This window comes from Bos indicus x Bos taurus, chromosome 8 (assembly GCF_003369695.1).
Source record: "Bos indicus x Bos taurus breed Angus x Brahman F1 hybrid chromosome 8, Bos_hybrid_MaternalHap_v2.0, whole genome shotgun sequence".
In the NCBI taxonomy this organism is placed as follows: Eukaryota; Metazoa; Chordata; class Mammalia; order Artiodactyla; family Bovidae; genus Bos; species Bos indicus x Bos taurus.
In genome coordinates this window covers 104,099,968-104,126,545 of record NC_040083.1, presented here as the reverse complement: position 1 = coordinate 104,126,545, position 26,578 = coordinate 104,099,968, and the positions used below count along the sequence as shown (strand labels likewise).

The 26,578-nt window shown below is 46.1% G+C and overlaps 1 protein-coding gene across 1 annotated transcript in view; it reads left to right on the top strand.

The window, feature by feature from the left end:
- Positions 1–1,036: 1,036 nt before the first annotated feature.
- TNFSF8 (TNF superfamily member 8) overlaps positions 1,037–26,578 on the top strand; it is a 29,089-nt gene continuing 3,547 nt past the window's right edge. Inside the window, exons 1-2 of the mRNA XM_027550620.1 lie at positions 1,037–1,557; positions 14,672–14,714. Coding sequence (XP_027406421.1) covers positions 1,363–1,557; positions 14,672–14,714 — 238 coding nt within the window. The 5' untranslated portion in view covers positions 1,037–1,362. The remainder of the gene's footprint in view (positions 1,558–14,671; positions 14,715–26,578) is intronic.

The window sequence follows — 26,578 nt, the reverse complement described above, 5'->3', positions numbered from 1 at the left end:
TGAGAGAGGACCTCAGGTTTTCAACCTCACGTACAATGACAGTAGCAGGGATTCCGGGGCCAGCAGGGTTTAACTGTTTACCCAAGTGATTCCATTGATCAACATTTGCAACTTTGATTGAGGCAGTGTCTATCCTCTCTGATTCTCAATTTTCCCATATCTGTAAAAAAAAAAAAAATCTTAGCTGCCTCAGAGGGCAGAGGTGAGGGTGAAGTGGGGCATTGTGTTACTCTGAGACAGAAGAGGCTCGACTGTAGTAGTCACATGTGCGCACACACACACACACAGCACATACAACTCGCACCACACAGCATGCAGGTACTCCGCACATGCACAGCACACACATACCACACGCCCAGCACCCACACGCACACACCACCAGGACACACACACCCCTGCACTCCTCACCATACCACTTCCCTACCCCCACCCTCGCTGCCAGCTGCTTCCCCTTTTTCTGAGTTTTACCGCAGGTCCAACTTTACATGCAAATTTAACAGATCCCAATATACTCTGGAGGATTTTTTTGTTCAAAATATCGGTGTTGCCAGTTTGCTGCTCTCAGACAGCATCTTTGAACCTGTCCCCCAATTTCATCCTGCCATTAAGCTTTTCTCCCTGTGGAGAAACTTCCATATTTGTGGGCTCTTCCTTGCCAGAGATCTGGTAGCATTTCCAGTTCTTAAGAGGAGCCAACATCATCAACCCCTCTGAGTCATTCTGCCACGGTCCGGGGGATCCAGCCTCCCTGCGTGTGCTAAGTCGCTTCAGTCGTGTCTGACTCCGTGTGACCCCGCGGACGGTAGTCCGCCAGGCTCCTCTGTCCATGGGATTCTCCAGGCAAGAATACTGGAGTAGGGGTTGCCATGCCCTCCAGGCCCAGCAGAGAGAGATTTTCTGATGAGGACTTCTGAGCCACAGGCCGCGCTGAGGAGAACGTGCAGCTTCTCAAGCCGGAAGGCGTTTTGTGGCTGAGTCTGACTGAAACAGCAGCTGCTTTGTGTGTACGCGCGCGCGCGCGCGCACACACACACACACACACACACACACACACACAGCAGCGTAGGGAAACCGTCATTTTCCTACTCGGCCTCTGACATCAGCCACCTTCTCTATAGCTACAGTTTCTCTTCACTCAAACTGATCCCTGGCGATGAAAAATGAGCCTGTCCCCCACCCGTCCTGCTGCCTTTCGCCTCACGCCCCCAGAGAAGAGTTTCTTCGTGAGGCAGCCGGTGAAGGTTTTTTTCCAAGTCACATGATCCAGGATGCAGGGGGAGAATCCTTCTTGGAACAGAGATGGGCCTAGAACCGAATCAGATGAGGAGAGATAAGGTGTGATGTGGGGAAGCCTATATAAGAATGGACCCAGGGCCGCAGCGAGCACTCAACCCACTGGCCCCGTCCCAAGACACAGCCATGCATGTGCCCGCAGGCTCCGTCACCAGCCACTGGGGAACCACGGGCCGCGGGTACTTCTGCTTCACCACGGCCTCGCTGGCTCTGTGTCTCGTCTTTGCTGTGGCGACCATTATGGTGCTGGTAGTTCAGAAGACGGTAAGTGGACTTCTCTTCTTTGCCTTTCCTTTCTGATTTATGTTCAGTTTCTCCACAGAGACTTCGGGATAAACGAAGCAAAGAACCAACATCAACAGAGAGAGGGAGCAAAGAAACGGGAAACTCACTCCTCTCAAATAATTTGGCTTTTTGAGGGAAAATTTTCTTGAGCCATCACCTCCAAACTTTCTATATACACCTGAGCCAAAGAAGGGAGAGGAGCTTTTAGCCTTGAGAAATTTTCCTAGAGGAAGGGGATATATATATATACATGTATAGCTGATTCACTTCGTTGTACAGCAGAAATGAACTCAACACTTTAAAGAAATTATACTGCAATTAAAAAAAATAATAACTGTTGCTGATCTAAAGACTTCTATTAAAGATGGAAGAGACAAGGAAACTTAATAACACATTTGTACAACCAGTGTCATGTCTTTGATGACTTCAGAGCAGATTCCAGGATTCTGTATTCTCAGTCCAGACATTCCTGAGATTTCAGAGGCCTCGGCCAATGCTAAGCACTTTTTCTAGCCAGGAGTTAAGTTTCAGAGGCCAAAACAAGAAAAGAGAGCAAGGAAAGGAGGCCAGAGAGAAGACCAGGGCTCTTTAGAGCTTGGACATGTCAGTGTTAAAGCTCACAAGACAAGTTCAAAGCTTCCTCCTGACCCACTGCTTTGAAGGGCTTAGTGTGTCACAAAAACACAGCTCATGGAGGCAGAAGGTAGAAATGTTTTTCACACCTGTTCCCTCTGAGACTGCTCAGAACCCCGAAACTACAAGCAATTATGGGTACACACTGTGAAGTTAAGCGGTCTCAGGAAATTTACCTTTGTTTTTTATAAGTAAATGGTAAGAATTACTATGAAAACAGAGGAGGTGAAGGAGGAAGCTTATTCATATTTTAGGAAATTGGTGTTTACAGCAAATCCACCAGGATGTATTTTAGAGAAAATACTGTACTAAGAGTATATATTGCTCATGAATTTTTAATGAAGTAATTTTGATAGTTTAAGAACTGTACCCCCAATACTACCACCCCTTCAAAGTACGTACATTTCTATTTATTCCTTCAAAGCTCTCATTTTTCATAGTATTTCAATCCTGCAGAATTTGTTCTGGTTTCCTTTAGTTGTCTTAGGTTGAATGCTCTTTACCTTATTGATTGCTGAAAAGAACCAGGCTTTAAAAGGCTTGGGTATCTGCTTCTCAAGTGTCCTCAAGAACTGACATTTAAATGAAGCTTTGAAACTCATACCTCCATAAAAGTGAAAGATAACAGAATTGCTAGCATTTGAGACTTAGATTGTAAAGTTTATGAAACTCATCATTTATTGGGCTCATCTACATCTACTAGGAATAACACACTTGAGAATATTCTGCTGCTGCTGCTGCTAAGTTGCTTCAGTCATGTCCGACTCTGTGCGACCCCATAGACGGCAGCCCACCAGGCTCCCCCGTCCCTGGGATTCTCCAGGCAAGAACACTGGAGTGGGCTGCCATTTCCTTCTCCAATGCATGAAAGTGAAAAGTGAAAGTGAAGTCGCTCAGTTGTGTCCGACTTTTAGTGACCCCATGGACTTCAGCCTACCAGGCTCCTCCGTCCATGGGATTCTCCAGGCAAGAGTACTGGAGTGGGGTGCCATTGCCTTCTAGGACCCTTTTTATTCTGTACAGACTCTATAACTTCTGTAATTCTAATCTGAAGTAAATCAGAGGTGTATCATTTTACAGCAAGAGCCAAAGAAAAGAAATTAAAGTGGCCTTCGAAAATGTCTTCAGTTAGATTGTAGCTAGAACTGGTATGAGAGAGAGAGAGAAAGAAAGAAGGAAAGAGGGGAAAAGAGAGAGAGAAAGATATAATCCTGGTACGTGGTGTGGTGCTGACATATAAAGCGAGGAGGAGCTCCAGAATGCTCCTAATTCAAGTCCCACATTTGGTTGAATTGATTCTTTCCATGAAGGAACTGGAGTGGATCTTTCTGCCTCATTTTTGTAAATGTGGAAAACGAGGAACAGAAAGGGGACAGGGCTTGACCTAAATTGTTCTGAGAAAGTGGGAGTCAAGACTGCTTGGCTGTTTAATGAGGCCACTGTTCCCTTTAAGGACACAGACAGCCACAGCAGCACTAAAAAAAAATCTCCCTTCCTCCTCTTCTCTTGGGAGTGTGTCCTTCCTGGCGTCCAATTCCTTGACTTCCCCTCACTCTGGGAGATGAAAAGATTCACTTCACAATCTGACTCTAGGGTTTGATGTACTATGATTTCTTAGCCTGAGAAATATCAGTAACTTGCTTAAAAGGACTGTGATATACAAGTTAAGTGTTTTATACATACCATTTCCAATAATTCATTCAGATATTAACTGTCAGAAAAACTAAGAAGAGAGAGTTATCTCCTTGAACTTGAGTTACCAGGTTCCTGTGGGAAGAGGCTTTAGTACAGGTACAACTTAGACAAATGAATTGACTCTTAATAGGACCCCCAATAAAAGAATCAATGGGAGATACCTAAGGACCTTAAACTCATAGCCCAGTTATTAAAAGTGAAATGGATTGATGGCCACCCAGCAGTCTTCTGAGGGTGGGTGGGGGCAAGGTGAGAACCATGAGCTGGTTCTACTGGCCTAAGAAGTCCCCACCATTACTCTGTGTGTGCTCAGTCGTGTCTGACTCTGCATCCCCATAGGCAGTAGCCCCCCAGGCTCCTCTGTCCATGAAATTTTCCAGGCAAGAATACTGGAATGAGTTGCCATTTCCCCCTTCAGGGGAATCTTCCTGACCAGAGATTGAACCCGGGTCTCCTGAATCTCTTGCATTAACAGGTGGATTCTTAACCACAAAACCACCTGGGAAGCCCCCAGAAGTCACAGTTCTAAATAAAAAGACACATGTACAGGCAAAATTTAAACCAAAATTAACTTATAATATATAATAAGTGATGGGATGTAGGCACATAGGGCTAACCATGAAACCACAAGTTACAGAGATGGAATGTTTTCCCAGGCAGATCTAAGAGAAACTTCACTGGAGACTGGAGTTTCAGTTTGGCTTGAGAAATGTGCACAATTTCAAACAGGTCTCCAGAGATCAGAGGAGAGAGTATTCCTGGCCAATGGATCAGCATGAGGAAAGTGAGAAGTGTAGGGCATGTAGGAAAATCGACAAAGATCGCCTTGAGATTTGGTTTGAAAACCAAATAACTCCAAAGGCAAATTCCTTGGGAGAGGCAAAGAACTTAGGTTTCAACTTTAAAGATTTCTTGAGCATCTACTGTGTGCAGGACAGTAATGTTCTAAGTAATGGACATAGAACCTTGATCAAAGCCAAAAATATCTGTTTTCATGTTACTTGTGGAACTTATTGCCTATTGTCTTAAGTCTCTGAAGTGGCTGTATTTTACTGACCTTTAAACCATTATATTCATTTAAAATATTATATCCACGTGGTTTAAGAAAAGTAAATAGTAAGCAAAGGCAAAGAAAAAAGTAGAAATTTCTCACACCCTCTCCACCCAACCACCAATTCCTCTTTCCTGAGATAAGGACAATTGACAGATTCTTTCATGTCTTTCCAAAAATCTATGCTCTATAAATATATAGTACACACACGTCATTATAGCAAATCCGTAAATTTGCAGCTTGCTTTATTGACTTAATAGATCGTGGAAATCCTTCCATGTCAATACATGGAAGTCTATCTCATTCTTTTGAAAAGTCACATAGCATTTTATTGTACTTCATATTTCATCTGTGTCTAGTGAAGGACACAAGATTTTCTCTAGAAGCTTTGCTCACTGTGCACATCTGCAAGTCTATCTGTGGGATAAATCCTTGGAGGTGGGAATGCAATGTGTATTTTTCAAGAGATTGTACACAATACTCTTGAGGAAGTAGAAGTCCAACCAACAAAGAGACAGATCTTCATGGAAAAGAAAGAAAATTGATTTCTTATGAAGTAATTACAACAGAGTATATGCATTTGTGTCAGAATGAAATGTCACACAACTTATACAGCAAAGCAAAGAGAAAAAAGTTTCTCATATCTCCTCCAGAGACAAAGGGTTATAAATAGATCATATATAAGCTATAAGGTGGACAAGCTTCCCACGTGGTTCAGTGATAAAGAATCCACCTGCCAAGTGGGAGATGAGGGTTTGATCCTTGGATCAGGACGATCCCCTGGAGAAGGAAATGGCAGCCCACTCCAGTATTATTACCTGCGAAATCCCATGGACAGAGGAGCCTAGCAAGCTTCAGTCTATAGGGTCATAAAAGAATTAGACAGAACTCAGCAACTAAACAACAGCAATAAGGTTGACGCTAGAGGTGTTCACAGTTCAACTGGCTTGGAGGCCTTCAATCTTAAGAAATGTTTCTGTTATAAACAAGAAGCCTGGTCTTGTCTAGCCCCTGGAGACATCTATTTACATTTCACAATGTTAGAGTAAGGAAGGGCTCATGTATTCTAGAAAGAAGAGAAAGCAACTGCCTTCTTTCCCTTTATAAACAGAGAAAACTCCTTTTATTTAAAAAAAAAAAAAAAAATTACCCTTCCAATGCCACTCTACTTCCCCACCGAGAGTTGAATTTAGGGGAAGTGATTGGAGGTGACGGTGGCAAGGTTTTAGATTTGTTTCCACTCCAGATAAACTACAGGGCTGAACTGAAATGCCCTGTGATAGTTCTCTCTATCCAACTTACTCTCTCCAATGCAGTCAGTTATTTATCCGAAGAAGTCCATTGAGCAACTTCTCCAGGGAAAGCCCTAGGCTAAGCTGTAAGGGAAGAACCCAAGTGGACAAGGTGGGAGCCCTGTTTTCTGGGAATCTCTAAGTTGGAGAGGTGAGGCCCAAACCCTCAAGTGCTTGAATCTGGGGCAGAATGGCACTAAATGTGGGCTTCCCAGGGGGCACTAGCGGTAAAGAACCCACCTGCCAATGTAGCAGATGCAAGAGATGCAGGTTTGATCCCTGGGTGGGAAGATCCCCTGGAAGAGAGCATGGCAACCCACTCCAGTATTTTTGCCTGGAGAATCCCCAGGGACAGAGGAGCCTGGTGGGCTGCCATCCATAAGGTCACAAAGAGTTAGGCAGGACTGAAGTAACGTAGCATGCAAGCGCTGCACTCACTGCCATAGACCAGAAGAGAGGAAGACAATTTCTGCTCGGGGTGAGGAAGGGGTTTGCAAAAGAGGTTAGAAGGGAAGCTGAACCTCCTCCAAGAATTAAAAGGATTGTGTCTGATTCCCGAAGTTTTATTTTGAAGAAATTTAAACCTACTGAAAAATAGAATGGTAAATACCCATATAATCTTTCACCTAAATTCAGTGAGTGTTGGTATCTTGCCATATTTCTGCTCCTTTCTATAAATATGAAAGAAAGGTTCCGTCAGGGTGACCTTTCACCCACACGCATTTCAGCGCCCATCTCCTGCTTACTGCGTGCCATTATCATGGCCAAGAAAGTTAATGTTATCTTGGCAGCATCAGTTTATAATAATACATAGGCCATATTTTAATTTCCTCCACTTGTTCAAAAACGTCTTCTATAGCTGTTGTGCCTTTTGTTTCTCGATCCAGAATCTACTCTCAGGTCACATACAGAAATGGTTTCATCTGTTTTACCTTGGAATGTTACTATTTAAAAGGTGGCTCTGGGAGCTTATTAGAAATGCAGACTCTCGGGCCCCACCTTAGATGCAATGAATCAAACTCTGCATTTTAATAAGGTTATTGGAGAAGGAAATGGCAACCCACTCCAGTACTCTTGCCTGGAAAATCCCATGTATGGAGGAGCTGGGCAGGCCACAGTTCATGGGGTCACAAAGAGTCAGACACGATTGAGCAACTTCACTTTTTTTTTTGGTGCTCTATATGCTCATTAAAGTTTGAGAAGCAATGATCTAACAGTCTCTTCTGCTCTCTGTTGTTTTTTCATGACTTTTTCAAAGGATCAAAGGATCCAGGACAGTTCTATTGTCACATTTTGGGCCTGTCAATGTTTACTCACAATAATATTCAGATGAAACATTTTGGGCAAGAAAAGGACATAAGCAATGTTATATTCTTCTTTTTCACAGCAGGGCTAGAAGCATATGTCAGGTTGCCCCATTATTGGCAATAACAGTTAGTCAGTTGATTCAAGGCATGACCACTGTCTGTCTTCATAGTGAAAGTGAAGTCGCTCAGTCGTGTCTGACTCTTTGCAACCCCATGGACTGTAGCCTACCAGGCTCCTTCATCCATGGGAATTTCTAGGCAAGAGTACTAGAGTGGGTTCCCATTTCCTTCTCCAGGGGATCTTCCTGACCCAGTGATTGAACCCGGGTCTCCTGCATTGTAGGCAGACGCTTTACCATCTGAGCCACCAGGGAAGTCTTCTTAGTAAACCACTTTAATCTTTTTTATTAAGTAATCTACAGGGTAATACTTCGAAGGCATTCAAAGATCCTTCATTCCATGGTTTTGGCATTCTTTGGTGATGACCCTCAACTGAATCAGCCAATGCACTGAGGGTTGAGGGATGATGATTGCCTAATTCTTTCACTTCTTCTGTATTTGCTAGCTGGCATGCGTCAGTGGAGAAGAGCTCTCCATTGAAAGGATGGGAACAAGAGGAGATGGTGCCAGGCATTCTAGGTGGGGCCGGAGTAAGGCCAGGCGCAGAACAGAGATCAGTCCAGACTGCACCAGGGAGCAGCAGGACTTAGAGCCAGGTGGCAAGAAGCACAGATAGAAGATGACAGGAAGCCACCCCATCAACAGACTAGGAAGGTCTTCTGAACCTATCCATAAGCTCAGCTCCACACTCAGCCTCCAGTAGCCATTTCCCCCATTCCTGTGGACAGGCAGACCTCAGTGTTCTGACTATGTGTTGAGTAATGTTTTTCAGTTCAGTTCAGTTCAGTTTAGTCGCTCAGTCGTGTCCGACTCTTTGCAACCCCATGAACTGCAGCACACCAGGCCTCCCTGTCCATCACCAACTCCCAGAGTTCACTTGTCTTTAAGACCTTGTTATTCAGTGTGTCCCTGGCCCCAAAGCATTGGCATCATCTGGAAGATGATTTCGTCATTTCATTAGAAATGTAAAACCTAAGGGCCCATCCCTGACCTACAGAATCACAATTAGCATTTTAACAAGACCACTAGTGAGAGAAGCACTGCTTTAAGCCCCTGTATTCCAATGACCACTTTCACTAACATTAGCAAAACCAAGGCTACCGAGGACAATTTTCTAGGACCTCAATCCACTTTATCATGGAGTCTCAGGAGAATTTCCTGCCCCAGCTGCATCCTGCCCTACCCTAGAGGGGCAACATGGCTTGGGATTGAAGAGCATTGCCTTTGAAGTCAATATGCCCCAGTTTGAATCCTTTCCCTCCTATTCACCATCTAAGGGACCTTCTATAGCCACTAAGCTATTTCTCTAAGTCTCAGTCAATCACTAATTCTTACGGTAAAGATAAAATAAGTTAATGCATGTAAAGCATTTAGCCCCTGATGATTCAGTACCCTCAGTCAGTCAGTTCAGTTGCTCAGTCTTGTCTGACTCTTTGCAACCTCATGGACTGCAGCACGCCAGGCTTCCCTGTCCATCATCAACTCCTGGAGCTTGCTCAAACTCATATCCTTTGAGTCAGTGATGCCACTCAACCATCTCATCCTCTGTCATCCCCTCTGAAGTACCCACATTAAGTGCTTAATCACATTAGTTCAAAAATAAGAGAGGCATTCCTGGTAAAGGTCTCCATGGCTCACCTTACAAGATGTGAGGCCACCTGGCATAGTCCAAACATCAGTTGTCTTTGGCCATTTTCAATAAGAGAGGGCATCTTTTGTCAAAGTAGATTTAGGAGCTGATTTCCCTGCACAGGATTGCTCTGTGAAAAGAAATAAACCTTTCAAGGTATTGAGACAAATTACACACTTCATTAGGATTAAGAGGGTAACCAAAATAGCCACCATTTCCAACCACTTGCTAACACTTTATGCATAATATCTGACAATGTCCATAACTTTATGTATAATATCTTATTATGTCAATAATTCAGCAGAGAGAGGAATTATTAGCAATCACAGTGATTAAAGGAAATGGGAAAACAAAGAGTCCTAGGCAGAGAAGATGACTGGAACAGCTCATTTCACCTGGGAACAAAAAGGTTAAATGTAAGGAGGGTTCCTCCCTCCATACACAGAAACATTGTTGAGGATACCCATGAGATACTCAGAGTCTAAAAAAAAAGAGACAGAGAGAGAAGCATACTTAAGGAAATGTAGCTGGTTGGTATACATGGAAACCAAGTTTCCTGAGCTACTAAAGTGAAAGTGAAAGTAGCTTAGTTGTGCCGACTCTGCGATCCCATGGACTGTATAGTCCATGGAACTCTCCAGGCCAGAATACTGGAGTGGGTAGCCTTTCCTTTCTCCAGGGTATTTTCCCAACCCAGGGATCGAACCCAGGTCTCCTGCATTGCAGGTGGATTCTTTACCAGCTGAAACACAAGGGAAGCCCAAGAATACTGGAGTGGGTGGCCTGTCCCTTCTCCAGGAGATCTTCCCAACCCAGGAATGGAACCAGGGTCTCCTGCATTGCAGGCGAATTCTTTACCAACTGAGCTATGAGGAAGCTACTCAATGGAGCTGAGAATGAAAACCTGGGAGGGCCCATTTGCTTCTATCTGTGTCTAGCCTGTTTACTATTTACCTCAAAGCCAAGTTGCTAAGCATGGTAGTTCACATTTCTCCAGCCAAGACCCAGATCCCCAGGCTAGGTTTGGGAAAGAATTCTTAGACTGGGAGGTACCTTACTAAAGAGGAGTAGATAAACGGACAGCACTCAGCATAGTGTCAAGGGCATAGAGGGTCCTCAACAAAATTTAATTGTCATCTCTTTACAGCCTACTTCTCCGCCTCCAAATGCAAAGACGGCCAACAGGAGGGCGCCTGGGTGGAGGGGAAGGAGAATGAGCTGGTCTGTCCTTGGCTTCTGCAGACAGCATCTCTCTTGGGGCATAGAAAGGGCACTGAGAATTTCATTCTAGGATCTGCCACCAACTCACAAATATCTCAGTCTCCTTGTCTGTGAAAATTGGCTTGATGGACTAAAGGATGCCTTGGCTCCCCTCTGGCCCTGATCCTTTGATCCTGTCTACTGGGGGTAGCTAAGGGAAGCTATGGAGACCTGTTCTCATGCCAGGAGCTCTTCAAGGCAGCAAAAGTCACGCTTCTGTCTTGGATGCCATGGGTCCTGGGCTAAGGTTTAAGCAACAGGATTCTTCCCTGTACTATGACATGTTGTTTTTGACATCCTCTGTCTGAAGCTAGAAAACCAGAGAGCCTTCAAATGACCACACCCCCACTTCACCAACTCAGACTCCCCTAAATTAGATCTCTGCTCGGATAGTATTTCTTACAGCCTTGCTCCTCAAATTGTGTTCTGTGGGCCAGGAGCTCTGCTGTCACTTGGGAGCTTAGCAGAAATAGACTCTCAGGCTCCACCCACATCTGCTGAATCAGAATTTTCATTTTAACAACTCCCCAAGTGATTCGTACACATGTTCAAGTGCTATCTGGAAACATGCTGCCTCTCTCCCTCGTAGCTCTTGCCACAACTTGCAATTCTAGTTCTATATTTATCTGTATGTTCTGAACGACTGCTTTAATGATTGAGCCATAAAATCCACAGGATGTCTTCCAATGACTTAGAGCTTGGCACACACGATGTGCCCATTTGACATGTGCTGAATGTACAATTCTCTGGTATTCCCCAATTGCCAGTAGCCACTGCGATGGCTCCTCGGGGCTTGTTGCTCTGGCATTCTCTCCTTGTCCTTGGATATGTTCCAGGGCAGCCAATGAAGTCCACCAGCTCAGCACCACACTTAAATGTAGATGTTTTTCTTCACATGTGTGCACATCACACTAATCGATGGACATGCTTGGCAGTAAGCCAGATGTTTATTAACTTATGAAAGGCTGTTTGTTGTCTCAGGAGGCAACCAGGAGGGGAATCTATGACATCAGATTTTCCTTTGAACTGTGTGTGTACTTGAGAGACCACAGATGTACCGCGCTGTTTATTAGGTTAAGAGCTTTCAGCCAAGGCAGTAAAATCATAGACTATGGAAGCAAATAGGAAAGGACCTTCCAAGCCAAGTTCATTTCTTTTCCCCTGATAAGCTGAAGCCCTCGAGTTTATACTGACTTCCTCCTCCAGATCAGTGCTCTGCAGCACTATGCCTCAGGAGACCTCCTCGACTCAGGACCATCCACTTGGGCTGGAGAGGAGAGTCACTGATCAGAAGAGCTGTCAGTGGAAGGAAAAGGACAGAGTCCCTAGAGCAGTGGCAGAATAAAAAGAGAACTCTAGATGGTCCTAGGTGTTCTGACACAACACTAAGAAAATAAGACACAGGCAACAACTAATTTCTTGCTCGATTAGACATTGGGAAGTTGTTTTAATCCATGAAAATGCTCACATTTCTTTAGGTCTTTATTAATATCTCAGTCCAATACACTACAGGAGACCTTGATCTGGGTAGGTCAAAAGATACTTCACTCCTTATTGCCAGGACAGTGAGGGGTGTCTCCAAGGTTGAGGTGGGGGAAAGGCGGAGAGAGCCCAAGGTGGGAAAACTAGTCTCTGAAGAATTTTTTTAACTTCATTTATTTTTATTTTTTTAATTGGAGGATAACTGCTTTACAATGTTGCAATGGTCTCTGCCATATATCAATCAGAATCAGTCATAAATATATATATATATATATATATATATATATATAGGCTTCCCAAGTGGCGTTAGTGGTGAAGAACCCAACTGCCAATGCAGGAGACATAAGAGATGCAGGTTCGATCCCTGGGCCAGGAAGATCCCCTGGAGAAGGGCATGGCAACCTACTCCAGTGTTCTTGCTTGGAGAATCCCATGGACAGAGGAGCCTGGTGTGCTACAGTCCATAGGGTCACAAAGAGTCAGACACAACTAGAGTAACTTAGCACACACGCGTGTGTGTGTGTATATATATATATATATATATACACACACCCCCTCCTTCTTGAGCCGTCTTCCCCTGCTCCCTATTATACCCCCTAGGTCAATCACAGCGTGCCAGGCTGGGCTCCCTCTATTACACAGAGCTCCCTGCTAGCTATCTGTTTTACACATGATAGTCTGTGTGTGTATATATATATATGTCAGTGCTACTTTCTCAATTTGCCCTACCCTGAATGTGCCTTCAGAAACTCGGCCTCGCTCCAGAGAGACACAAAGGCTTCAGGACATTTGATATAGAAGAGAAAAGCAGGAGTAACATTTGTTCCTATGTAGATTTGATGTTGGTACATAGTAGAAAACCTCAAGAGATAATTGATATTTGGTCTCGGTTGCAGAGTGCTCATTTAAAATTCTGAATTAAGTGCAAACTACATTTTACATAGAAATGTATCTCAAATAGTTCCCATTTGCGTTCTCTTCCATTAGAGGTCATTTCTATATAAAACCATCAAAATTGCCTTTATAGGTCATGTCCATTTGACGGCCTCTAAACCCTTCAGTTCAGATGGTAAAGCATCTACCTGCAATGCGGGAGACCTGGGTTCGATCCCTGGGTCGGGAAGATCCCCTGGAGAAGGAAATGGCAACCCACTCCAGTATTCTTGCCTGGAGAATCCCATGGACGGAGGAGCCTGGGGGGCTACAGTCCACGGGGTCACAAAGAGTTGGACACGACTGAGCGACTTCACTCACTCCTTCCCCAATTTGAGTCAGTTGCAGCGAAGGGGATGAATATAGGGCCTGTTATACAGAGGGAAGTAAGTCAGAAAAAGAAAAACAAATATCACATATTAAGGCATATATATGGAATCTAGAAAAATAGCACCGATTAACCTGTTTACAGGGAAGACATAGAGACGCAGACGTAGAGAACGGCTTCTGAAAAATTTATTGGGGTGAAAAACTGCCCATCTGCTTCTGTTGCTTACTTGCTCAGAACATGTGAGCAAGACCTCCTTTCCTCCCCCCCATTCCCCAACCCCGCAGGTCCTCCTTCAGGAGCCAATCTGCTCTCAGATTGTCTGCCAGCAACCTCTTTCTTAACTGTGTGATTATTTATATATACAGTTATGCTTATTCTAGAATAAATAAAACATAGGTGAATGTTAACATAAATAATATACATTTATGCTTATTTATGTTATATAACGGAGAAGGCAATGGCACCCCACTCCAGTACTCTTGCCTAGAAAATCCCATGGACAGAGAGGAGCCTGGTAGGCTGCAGTCCATGGGGTCGAGAAGAGTCAGATACAACTGAGTGACTTCACTTTCACTTTTCACTTTCATGCACTGGAGAAGGAAATGGCAACCCACTCCAGTGTTCTTGCCTGGAGAATCCCAGGGACGGGGGAGCCTAGTGGGCTGCCGTCTATAGGGTCACACAGAGTTGGACACGACTGAAGCGACTTAGCAGCAGCAGCAGCAGCATGTTATATAAGTATTTAGATATTAGAGTCAAATGTAAATCTGCAATAAATCCACAAGGACAGGGGCCCAATTTAATCATTTATGGTATCTTCACAATGCTTGGCACATAGTCATTCTATCAATTCAGAATTTCCAACCACAGGAGAAATAGTACCTTCCCAGGTATATTTACAACATACTTTCACTGTTTGCTGAATCAAATATAGAAGAAAAGAGCCCACATGTATTTATACACTACAGTTGTTTGCCTTACGTTGACAAAAGTAAGAAAAAGTAGTACATGTGGTGGTGAAAAGAAAAAGCGCTGGACTGAAAGTTAAGAGCTGCAGATTCTCGCCCCTGATGGCCATAAACTTTTTACCTCTCAGCTTCCAGTTCCTCACCTGTGAAACGTGGATAGTAATCCTCCAATATTATTTCTGATAAACAGGTTGTAAAGCTCATGTAAACTAAGTCAGTGAATTCGTTTTTTGTTTTTTTTTTTTTAATCTTAAGAGTCAGATGGAACACAAATTCTAAATTACACAATACTTTGAGGGCAACCAAAGTGAAAAAGAAAAAGACTAGCTGTTTCAATCTGACGACATCCTCATCCATTTTTTTTTTAACTTTTCTCTTTCTTCTCTTTCAGGACTCCATTCCCAACCCGCCGGGCCAATTCCCCCTTAAAGGAGGTAAGACTTTGGAATTAGGAGTAACTGTGCAGGGGATATCCATATCACATCACAGATGATTAACCACCAGAAACATCGTGAGTGTCCAACAGAGTGGGTGGGGGCAGAGGTGGGCTGTCAGGGCCAAGCTGCTGCATCTCCATTCCTCCGAGCGGCTTCTGAGCTGCACTCACGTCCCCACGTCATCCCACCAGCCCTCAACTCTCCCACTAGTGAAAAGTCTGCCTCTGGACAGGCTGGCCCATGGACCCAAGAGGAACACAAAGCGCTATTGTGTTAAGAGCTTAACATCTAGAGTCAGGTGGTGTGGATCTGAATCTTGGCTCTACATCCCACCTGAGAAACTCAGTTCCTTATCTATGAAATGAGAGTAATAATAACAACCTCACGAAGGTATTGGAGAAACTGTTAGATCTCTTCTGGAAACTGCTTTGCATGGTGACCAACATATAGTAGTCATTAAATAACTGGTTACAGCCCAAATGCATAATGAAGTTGAGGGTTTGTCAAACAGACCTTCCCACGCCCCATATTTTTCTATCACTAAGTCACTAATCAATAGGTTGTCTCTACTAGCCTCAGATTGGTGAGATGCAGAGTTAGGTTAACATGGAAAAGTGAAAAACTTTGAGACCATCTGATATATGTTTTCATTGCACAGAAAAGGAAAAGTAAGACCAAGTGAAGGGTCTTGTTCAGGGTATTGTAGAGTCAAACTTAGAACCCAGATGTCCTCATTTCAGAACACCAACCTTCAGTCCTGTCACCTTTAGAACCTAGACAGCAAGCACAGTTGGGTGACCAGACAGCTCAGAGGAAAAAACTAAGAGAAAGAGTGGGTCATCATAGGCACCTGGACAGACACACCAGGGCATGCTTGGGACCAGAGGACACACGTGTGTGGATACAGTTCCTCACACCAAGAGCAATCACACCTGGAGTTCCTTCAGGACACCCTGAGCTCTGCTTCTCCTTCTGTTTGTCACCCAGAGACTTGGAAAGTAAGGGCAGAATCCCCTAAATGGAGCAGCACTCTGTGTATTTCAAAGCAGACTGATAATTACAGCTTTGTCAACAATAGCTGAACTTTGGCTGAAATTACTTAGCATGAGACCTCGATTCCCACCAAGCCTCTGTAGACTGTCACGTCAGAAGGGAGCATGGCATAATGCAGAAGCTAGCTAGCTTCTTCTGTAAACGACTAGACAGTAAACATTTTAGGCTTTGTAGATTGTCAACTACAGGGGGTCTCACAAGTGATCCCCTTTTCCTGCAGTCAACTATACTTTCCTCTGAGAGCATGTCCTTTTCTATGTTGTTTTTGTGTGAAAATGTCCTTTCTTTTACAACACAAGGTTGATACAGATGGGAATCAGGTTGGTTTGCTTTTTACTCAGAGTTATTTTGTCTGTTTGTTTGAACAACAACAGGCAAAATAAGAAGCTGCCCATTCTGTACTGGTCACTGAAATTTACATTTTGGAGTCCTTAATTTTGGTTTTGAAGTAATTATTTTGGTCTATAGAAATTTAAAATTTTGGCAGCCATGGACTAGAACACTTATCAGATCCCTTCTTATATGGGCCATCACTGTGGATATCAGAACACAAACTAATGTAAAACCAACCACAGTTCACAATTCAATGTCTTTGCAGCCAGATTTAAAAATGCTAATAATTCTCCCTAGGGCCATGAAACTCTTGTTAAAGACCTTCCCACTCTTACCCTAGATTTATCTTAGCCTCCATCCTATAAGCAAACAACTTGGGGATTAATAGTCCTGTTTGGCAGGTGGTGAGCTGAGGCCCAGGGAATCAAGGTGACTTTTGGAAGGTCGTCTAGGGAACTGATGGCAGAGCAGGAGTCAGAATCCAGGGCTCCTCTCTAGCCCCACATGATTGTTGCCGAAACTAGCCTCTGTCCACTGGTGCTGAATAGAAACATGGGGACAGAGTTTTGGGTGAAGTAGAAAAGAGAAAGTAGAAAAGAGAAAAGCTTTTACTGCTTTGCCGGGCAAAGCGGGCCACAGTGGGTCCATGCCCTGAAGACGATGTGACCTACCCTGGAGGCAGTAGTGAGGAGTTGTGTTCAAGGAGCAGGGTGTGATCAGCTTGTTCTTGGATTGGTTGGCAACAAGGTGAAATTTCAAGCATTGTCAACCTTCTGGGTCAACCTTCTGGTTTCAGTCTAGGGTCTATGTTCTTGTGGTCAGCAGTTTTCATCTGGAAAGGGGTCTGCTTCCTGTAAAAACAACTTAGGAATGTATGTCAGGCCTTTATCTGTATCTTTCAGGAAACTGGGAGTTTAGTGATTCTGTTATGTGGCTGAATGATAGTCTATAGATTGTTACCAGTTTCTTAGCCCAACAGCTCTTCCTTGCTTCTACATCTTCACATTTCCCAATCATTGACTCTTGAGTCGGCATTTTAAGACAAGGACACAGGGGCTCATACACAGTTTCACGATGTGCTTTGGCCATAAAATGTCAGTGACCTACTGTGTGTGGTCCTTAATGAAAGTCTCCACCTGTCTTAACTTGACCACGTACAGACACGGTGGTCAGATGAGGTGGAAAGAATACCACCTTGGAGCAAGACCTGGGCTCCAGAGTTGACCTCCACACCAGCAGGCTGCGTTTTTCAGGGCAGGTCTGTAACATACAAAGACGGTGCACTGAATGAACGGGAAGGGTCCTTCCAGCTGTGATGCTTTATGATATTCTAACCTTTCCTTCAATATGTAAATACAGAAGAAAAAGTCTAAAAAGATGATTCCTAATAATCTTGAGGAAGTCTGCAGGCTTCCTGCAGGAGGCACAGCCTCCTCCCCAACAAACCCCCTGTGAACAGGCAGAGGCAGTGAACTCCCTTTGGAAAAACCATGGCAAGACACTCCGGGCAGAGGAGCGCTGTTTCCCAGAGGCTCCAGGGAGGAGGCTCTGGGGGCAGCGTGTGGTTTGCCCCTCAGGTGGATGAGAGTGGAAGCTGGACTCTTACCAGGGAGTCCTGTGCTGCCGGCCGGTGGAAACTGTCCACTAGGAAGCCAGCAGCAGCCCAGAGCTTAGCAAACAGGGCCAGGAACACACACCAAAGTAACATTAACACAGGACGACACTTAGCTGCAGGGAAACCACGGAACACCAAGCCTTTTCTGTAAGGAGAGGATGTCTGAGTCCCAGCATTCACCTCCCACTCCCGGCCAGGAGACTTGTCACCGGCAGACCGCCACCTCACCCCCACGCTCTTGTGCTTAGGACCCGGTGGCCTGGCGGCGGCTCAGCTGAGACTGCGGACAGCCAGGCAGGGCCCCGGGAGGAGGACCTTCTCCCTTCCTCTAGCAAACAGAGTCACTAGGGGCTCCCTCACAAAGCTGCTCAGAGGGACCACAGATACGACTCTTGTCTGCCACGCGGGGGCCGGGAGAGGGGGGCTGTGCTGCTTCTCGGCATCCTCCTTCCTGTCTCCTGCCTCCCGCACGTTCTGAATCCCACGCATTCTCATGTATGTGCTGTATTTGCCCCAACCCCAGAACAAGCCCCCATGCCTGATCGCCCCAGAGTTCCAGAAGCACCCACGTGTGTGTGCAGCAAAGCTGGCAGCAGGATTTAGGGATGTGGAGAGGCTGGTGGGGTGGTGCCTCCCAACATGGAAGCAGAATGGAGTTTCAGAGCATACGTGATCGCGAAGCCTCTGCACTCTACCCACCAGGTGGGGCACTCTCAGGAGCACTCTTCCCTTGGGTTCAGCCCTCTAGCACACATACCCCCCACCCCCCACCCCCACCTGCTTCCATGTCCTTCTTCCCAATTTCACCACCCATCACTTCCCCTCAGAAACTCGGCAGAAATTCAAACTCCTGACTTCATTGCAAAATAATTTTGATCACCTCAGCCCCAGGCATTTCCAACATCCCAACAACCAAATATCAGTTCTTACCTGCACTGGAGGAATTCCATAGACGACTTGTAAATCAGTTTTTCTTTTATTCCCCAGCTAGGCAGGTGCAAGGATGTGACGGGATGAAGATAGTAAACACTGATGGGGCCTTTGCTTTGGGCCAAGCACTGGGCCGAGGGCTTCGTGATTCACTCGTGCAGTCTCACAACAAACCCCAGGATAATTATTAGCCCCTTGATAATTGTTAAGTAGGGAAACAGAGAGATTTACCAACTTGCCTAAGATTGCACAGCTAGCAAGGAGTGGGGCCTGACCTCAAAATCCAAGCTGATGTGCCTGGGAGCTCTTTGGCTTATCCAGGATGTCATGGTCAAGATGCTGAGTGCAACAGGACCATGCTTCCGTAGTGTCCCCACCAGGGCTCCAAGGCCAGGAATCCCCCCAGGGCTCTCTGCACTTCCTCCACTCCTGCTCCTATAGCTGTTTGTCTTCCCGTCAGTGAAGCCTGCTCTCTGGTGTTGAGCTCCGGGCCACTAAGGCACCTCCACACATGGCTCTGCACGAGAGCCAGGGCTGTGGGGAGCGTGAACAGCCCATGGCAGGGGATCTGGAGGCCAAATTCAGGCTCCAGCTTCGCAGTGGAGGATCCTAAGAACTGGGAGGATCCTCCCCCCACCCCCACTGTGGCCAGTTAAGATAGTCTGCCTTTCCTGTGAGCGTCACGTGCACACTAATATCCAGAGGTTCCTGGGGGCCCTGAGGAGGTGGAAATAGTGGATAGACCACCTGGAGGAGTCCTGAACCCCTCTTGTGTGTTCCCCATCTCGCAAACAAATATCTTAGGATTCTCTCACCACTTTCGTAATACCATTCCAACAATGTCCCATGTTTGCCTGGCTTGCAAGCTACTCTCCTCCCCCACTCCCTCTGCTAAAAGGAAAACGTGGGCATTTAAAAGAGATCAAATAAGGTTAGCTAATTGCAGCTAGTGAACCCACCCCCAAAGAAACAATACAAGCTGCCCATGGAAGGCATTGAAACTAAAACAAGGAGCTGGTTGCTCAGCAATCGCCCGCTGTACCTGGGGTCATGTAGCTGGGATCCGGATGCAGGCTGCACAAGAGGCAGGTAGAGATGCAGCAGCATCCTCCTCCAGAAGGGCTGAACACAGCAACCAGAGACCTCACATCTGTCAGGTGGACAGAGCTGGACCTAACTGCCCGGTCCGCTGGTTGTCGTAGTTCCCCCCCACACTAAGTGGGGATACAACTGCTCAGTGGTCACTGCTTTTCACGTAGTCACAGGCCTCAAAGAACTTATTTGCCTCTGTGTTTACTTTAAACCTATTCACTCAAAGCTCACTCCGAAAGTGTCTTTTTCTTAAGGCAGTGCTAACCGGGATCAGGACTCTCTCTAACAGAAATAAACTAGAAAATGGGCCACACAGAATAAGGTGGGACAGAGTCCTGGAGAGGCCATCAGAGTGCTAAAGCCATCTGTGTCTAATCCCTGCCCCTTGTCACCCACAGGAGAGGAGAGGGAGGGGGAGATGCGGTGGGGGGCGGGGGATAGACAGGAGGAGGGGAAGAAAAAGGAAAAGAATTCAGATCATCGAGGCGCATATTAACACTTATACTTGAATTTTTCACATACACATGTCACAAGTCTTTAAATCTAGGAGAAAAATCCCCATCCTTCACTTTGGAGAAGAGGAGAAAAAGACAAACAGAGGTGGGGGAGGGAGGGAAGGACAGAAGTTAGAAAGGAAGGAGGGAAAGAAAGCAAGGAGGGAAGGAAAGCGAGTTTGTTTCTCAAACTGGCTTCACTACATGTTTCATCCAAGCTCTCTGGACACCACACGTGTTGTCTTAAATTTCTGCAAGCCCTGCTGTGCAAGCCCTGGGCCAGGAAATGGGAGCCAGACATGAGCAGATCTCTCTCTGCCTTTTCAATTAGACTTTAAAGGTGCTTCTTAAATACCCTCCAAAAATATCAATTCAATCTGCACTTAGTATAAGTGAATTTCCAGGAATTACACATCAAGTCAGATAGCTTTATCTTACATACTGCAACAGGTCAGGATTGAAGAGACCCCAAGGGAATTCCCTGGCAGTCCAGTGGATAGGCCTCTGTGCCATCACTGCTGTGGGCCCTGTTCAATACCTGGTCAGGAACCAAGATCCCACAATGTGCCATGTGGCCAAAAACAAAACCCTCAAAATCCCAAGGAACCTTCAAGGGATTCAAATGAATTTTCACTTGATCTCAACTTGTATTTACTGGTGACTTTCGATGTTTAACACTGAGCATGTCAGAACAGCTACTCCTCAAATGCCATCTGTAAACCCAAGGCTACCTAGCCCTTTGTTTAACGAATGGCCTATTCTGGAGTTTCTCCTTGACGAGTTAGCCAAGGAAACCGGAGCACTGAAGTCAGCTGAAATGACCCTGAGGTTAGGGATTCTCTGTGATTCCGAATTCCACTGACAATGGCGAGGCTCTCCCCTAGATGTCGCTATTGCGACTCTCCTGGATATCGCGCCAAAAGAGTGGAACTCAGAAGCCAGGACATGGTAGACGCAGAGTCATGAGGATAATTCCTCTCCTTCTTGGAAGGATTAAAGTATTTTCAACAGATGACGAAGGGCTATTCACATTGTCCTGAGACCATCCGATGGCCTCAAACACTTAGGTACATAATTAACAAACTTCAGTCCACCAGATAATGTCATGGGCTCTGGTTTAACGAGCATCTCATTGGCCAGACAAGCCTGCTAAGAGCGCTGCTAAGCTGTGCTACTTCAGAACCAAGGGAAGAGTTGGGGAAGAGGGGTCTACCGCGTGCTGGGTTATCTCCTCCAAGCCGTGTGCTGTACAGGCCATTTGACATCCATAACCTCATTGCATCTTCGCAACATGCACACGCTGGGGTTGACTATTGCTGTCCCCACTTAACAGATGCAGTAATTGAGGGTCAGTAACAGGAAGGGACAGGTCTGACGTTAGAAGCCTTGACCAGGACCCAGGTGCTTTCTTTGAGATGCGCTGTGTCTGTTTTGCTCCAGTATTAACCTGGAAGGTACTTGGCACTCAGACCACACACTTTCTGGCTGGAGTGGTAGGTGTGGCTTGTTTTGCCCGTTGGACATTGTTGCATCTTAATGGAAGCCTGACAGCCCCTGACTTGTTACTTGGCAGGGTTCAGCCCGTGAATCTGAAGTCACCTGCTGGCATTCCCCGGGAAGAGGAAGTCCGGATGGCTCATTAGCACTTGTTTTCCAGGCACACACAGCTGTCTGGTCAGTTTTCAGGCCAGTGTGTATGGCGGCTGCACACCCACTTATTCCTACATTTAAAGCCTCTCTGCTCCACGGGAAAACTAAAAACCAGGGCAGAGCCCAGGACTAGGAGTCAGGAACTCTGTGATCTGAGCCCAGCTCTGCCACTTAACCTACTGTGGGGTCTTGAGCCAGACCGTTAGTCCCTCTGGATTCAGCCTCTCCACTCACAGATCTAGGGTCACAGTTAGCTTGGCATCCGATGGTCCTTTCGGGTCTAATATTTTGAGATCTCAAGGAGGGTTCCCATCTTCACGTTGCATTGTTCTGACTTCTATCTAGAACATGACCCTTCCAACCACCTAAAGCAGCATTCTCTCTCCCTATCTCTGTCTTCTATGCACCTGACCAGGAGGGTTTTGTTGGCAAATATTTCTCTCCAGGCTTCCTAACAAAGCCCAAGGAAATGTCATGATCCTTCTAGAGGAGACCAAAGCTTGAGAGGATGGCTTACAAATCTTGCCCACCTGAAGGCCTTGGTTCTCAGGCACTCACGAAGAACCTGAGTTGTCTAAAAGATGGAATGCCCGACAGAAGCAAGGGGTCCCAGACTGTGGCCCGGCCCCACCACTGACTCATGGGGTGACCTCGGACAAGTCTGCTGTGGGGGTAGCATTGGGGAGCACATGTGTTATGTAGTTACCAAGGCTGGGCCAAATGATTTCTCAGGGAAATTCCAGTTCTATGAACCATGAAAACCCTTACAGAACCAGGTTGTTCATAACTTAGGTTATTCCCAGACCTAAAACACTCTGTTCTACTGCCACAGGTATCCGGAAATCTTAATGCGTGTAGACAGACTCCTAGATGGGGTAGAGCAACGTGCTCAAAAGATAGATAGTTGGAGCTGGGACTGACTTCGTGTCCCTGCAGCAGGCCTGGCAGTGTACAGCTGAGTCTACACAGCCGTCTAAAATCAGCTAGAACGGCCCTTCTGGATCATCTGATCCACCCTGCTCTTCATCTAGCATGAGACACAACTGCCCAAAGAAAAGTCCTAGGTTTTAACTCCCGGGCCATCCACTTGCCATGATGTGCGGACTGTTCTCCCCTCCCCTCCCTAGTCTTTAGTTCTTCAAATTAAACCCCTCAGTGCAGCTAATTTGGTTGGGAAATAAATGAAACAGAAGTGTGTTTTGCTCCCTGCTGCTAAGTCGCTTCAGTCGTGTCCGACTCTGTGCAACCCCATAGACGGCAGCCCACCAGGCTCCCGATCCCTGGGATTCTCCAGGCAAGAACACTGGAGTGGGTTGCCATTTCCTTCTCCAATGCGTGAAAGTGAAACGTGAAAGTGAAGTCGCTCAGTCGTGTCCGACTCTCAGCGACCCCATGGACTGCAGCCTTCCAGACTCCATCCATGGGATTTTCCAGGCAAGAGTACTGGAGTGGGGTGCCATTGCCTTCTCCGTGTTTTGCTTCCAATGCTCCCCAAATTCAAACTTCCAGGAATACTATAGGATTCCTGTCTCATAACCAAAAAAGATTACATCATGGGCTCACAGGGTGATAAGGAGACTCAAAGCCACATGGCTGATGACCCATGGAATATTCATCTAGGTCTTGACAAGAGCCACATGACTCTCACACCAGCCCAACACATCTCTGAACAGCACTAACTGGTCCAACATTTGAGCTGCCAGCACTGTGACTTGCAATGTGTGTTGTATGTCCTTAATGAAAGTCTTCCCACTGCCTCCTCCGGGAAATGGGAACAAGAGCGGTGTCCGCCATTAGCTGAGCGCATCATCTCCTAAAACTTCCAGGAGCCATGCTGTTTGGGCCCACAGAGCCAGCCCCCATCAGCCCTGGCCCTCCTAACAGCCTTGAAAGTCGATAAGCACCAGCAGCGTGCCTTCCCCAGGCTCCTCTCCACATTCAGCAGTTCCATTCCACCGAGAGCTCCTCTGGAGCCCTGCTTCCCCAGTCCCTTCCCTTAGCCAACTCAGTGATGTCATTCTTCGAGAGAGTTGCCTCTGTTTTCCCTTCTTTTCGAAACATCTAACAGATTCTTTAAGAAAAACTAAGATAAAAAAAAGAAAAGAAAAACTAAGATACACCATGGCATTTGACTTCAGGAAATGCAAAAGCTTCAAAAGTAAGTTTTTTTTTTCCATCCTTGGGTTTCTCAGAATTACAGCTGAGGTCAACCCAACAAACATACAAAGACCAAAGGGGAAAGAAAAAAAAAAAAAGAACCTGCATGTGTGAGAGGCGAGTCCAGGCTTGTACTTCTACATCCACCTGTTAAGAGAAGCTCACCTGACAGATGCCACGAGTGGCAAGGTGTGAGGGGGTCCTTGGCCAAGGAGGAGAGCTGTTCACGGTGTGACATGCTGGCCTGAGCCGAGGGCTTGAAGCTTAACCTCCCATGTAATCTAACCTGACCTGCAGAACCAAGGACAGAATGAAGCCAGGTGTCATCCAGCCCGGAAGGGGAGGCCAGGCCAACCATCCGCATTCCCTTCCTCAAGCCCTGAGAGCTGAGCTGACATCCACAGAGGGAAGGAGCAGAGACAGACTACATGATTCAGCTCGACAAACATTTACAGAGTATCTTCTGGGCTGGCAGTGGGGGTATGGAAACAGTAGTCTCTGCCCTGAGGATTCATGGTCCAATGGAGAAGGCAAATAAATGGAAGGAGAGGTCAGAGAAGGGTTCCCAGAGGAGGTGGCTACCAGGCAGTGCTTTAAACAAGGCACAACTTGCCAGTGAAGAGGGGGATTCCAGATGAAATGGAAAGCCAGTATGGTGTAATTGGGGGCATCCCAAGGGCCCAACCTCCAATAGAATGGTCAAAATTCCACTCAGGCATTAGAGTCAGACAGCCTCAGCTTGAATTGCCCCTCTACCACTGACTAGCTGTGAAAATGTGACAAGCCACATACTTTTTAAAGACTCAATTTCCTTATATACAAGAGAGAAGTTTCTAGAGTACCTTTCTTGTGGGGTGATAGTGAGAATGAAATAAAAGAATGCATGTAGCAGGCTTAGCCGAGTAAAAAGAAAATAGCCATCCGTCATTATGTACTAGCTAGCACTATTATTCCCAGCACCACTGCTGCTACTGGTGGGACAAGTTCAAGAGGCAACAGGGGGAAGAGGGAAGGCGAGGGGGGAGACTGCAGAGTTCATTAGGGATTAGAACACAACGGAACACAAATACCATGGGGAGGAGCTTGGCCCTGATCCCGCAGTCACAGTGGGTCAGAAAGGGGTTCCGAGCAAAGAGACACAGCCAGACATGTCTCTCTGCGATTCCTTTGGACCTGACGTTCCATACCCCAAAAAGAGAAGGCTGGGCCTTCTCATAGCCACAGCACATTTAAGAATGAACAGCCCTCTGTTCCCTGGTGGCCTAGTGGTTAGAATTCAGGCTTTCGCTGCCTTGGCCTAGGTTCAATCCCTGGCCAGGGAACTGAGATTCCACAAGCCCTGTGAGGCATGGCTCAAAAAAAAAAAAAAATAAGGAGGAGCAGTCCTCGTTGCCTCCTTGCTATGACTGCACACCCCAAGAGTGTGGGCTGCAGGCAGGATAAAGCTGGAGGATGAGTGAGGGGTAAAATCAAAAGAACGAAAGAAGAAGGGCAGCTGGCCCTCCAGCCCTCCTCACCCAAGAGACCTGTGGACCAGAGCCTCTTCATGCCTCCAGGGGAGATAAGAATGAAGACAGACCCCTGCTTCTGCTGGGGGGTGCCTCTAGCAGTGAGCTTGTTCAGACAGCAGGGGGAACTCTTCACTTAACTTTCTACCACTGCAAGCCCCCACTGTAAGGACGACCAGGAGGGATTTTCCCAGGCCAGGACAGAGGGCAACGGGGAAGATTGTGAGTCCAACAGATGCTACTCTAAAATCCCCGTGAGCAAGCCCGCTAGGATGTGGCCGCCTCAACCGAATGGCTGCCTAGTCTCTGACAGATGGAATCATCGGTCGTCTCTGTCATCTCTGGTGACACCATCAAAAAGATGTCAATGTTAGATCCTAGATCTGCCAGTTCTAGAGATTACGGAAACCAAGACTCAATGAGAAGAAAAAAATGCCCAGAATAAGCTGAGTTCATGAGTCGTTGCAGGAAATGTATGGCTTGGTTCTGTGCATACAAAATAGTTACTATACTAAGAAATGCAGCTGCCATCACCAGTGAATACATTTAAAATATTCTGATTTCTTAAATTCCACAATGACATAAACATTGTCTTTTCTCCCTGCCAAGGAAGCTCCATATAGCAGGCTGCCTGCTTAGGTCTCTATGATCTTATAGCCTTTTAAAATTGAACACCAGGATGTGTTTACCTCCTCTGTCTGGCAAAATGGCCTTGGGGAGGAAGTCTGGTCTCTGAAATCAGATAGACATGGGAGTGGATATCAGGGTTTCCTCCAACTTGCAATGACCTTTGCTGTATTGCTGACCATGTCTGGACATCAGGGTGAGCTTTGCAGAGCTATTCTGAGAATTCAATCAGCTGGAATACACAGAAGCACACTCTTAAAGGAAGGATGGCAATAATTACTACCAGCCTTAGTGTTCTAACCGCCATTGCCTGGCCGAGTGACATAGGACAATGCACTGAATTTGTCTAGTGCCCACACTTTTTTCCATCTCCCAAAGGGACTTAGTCAGCCCTCTCTCACA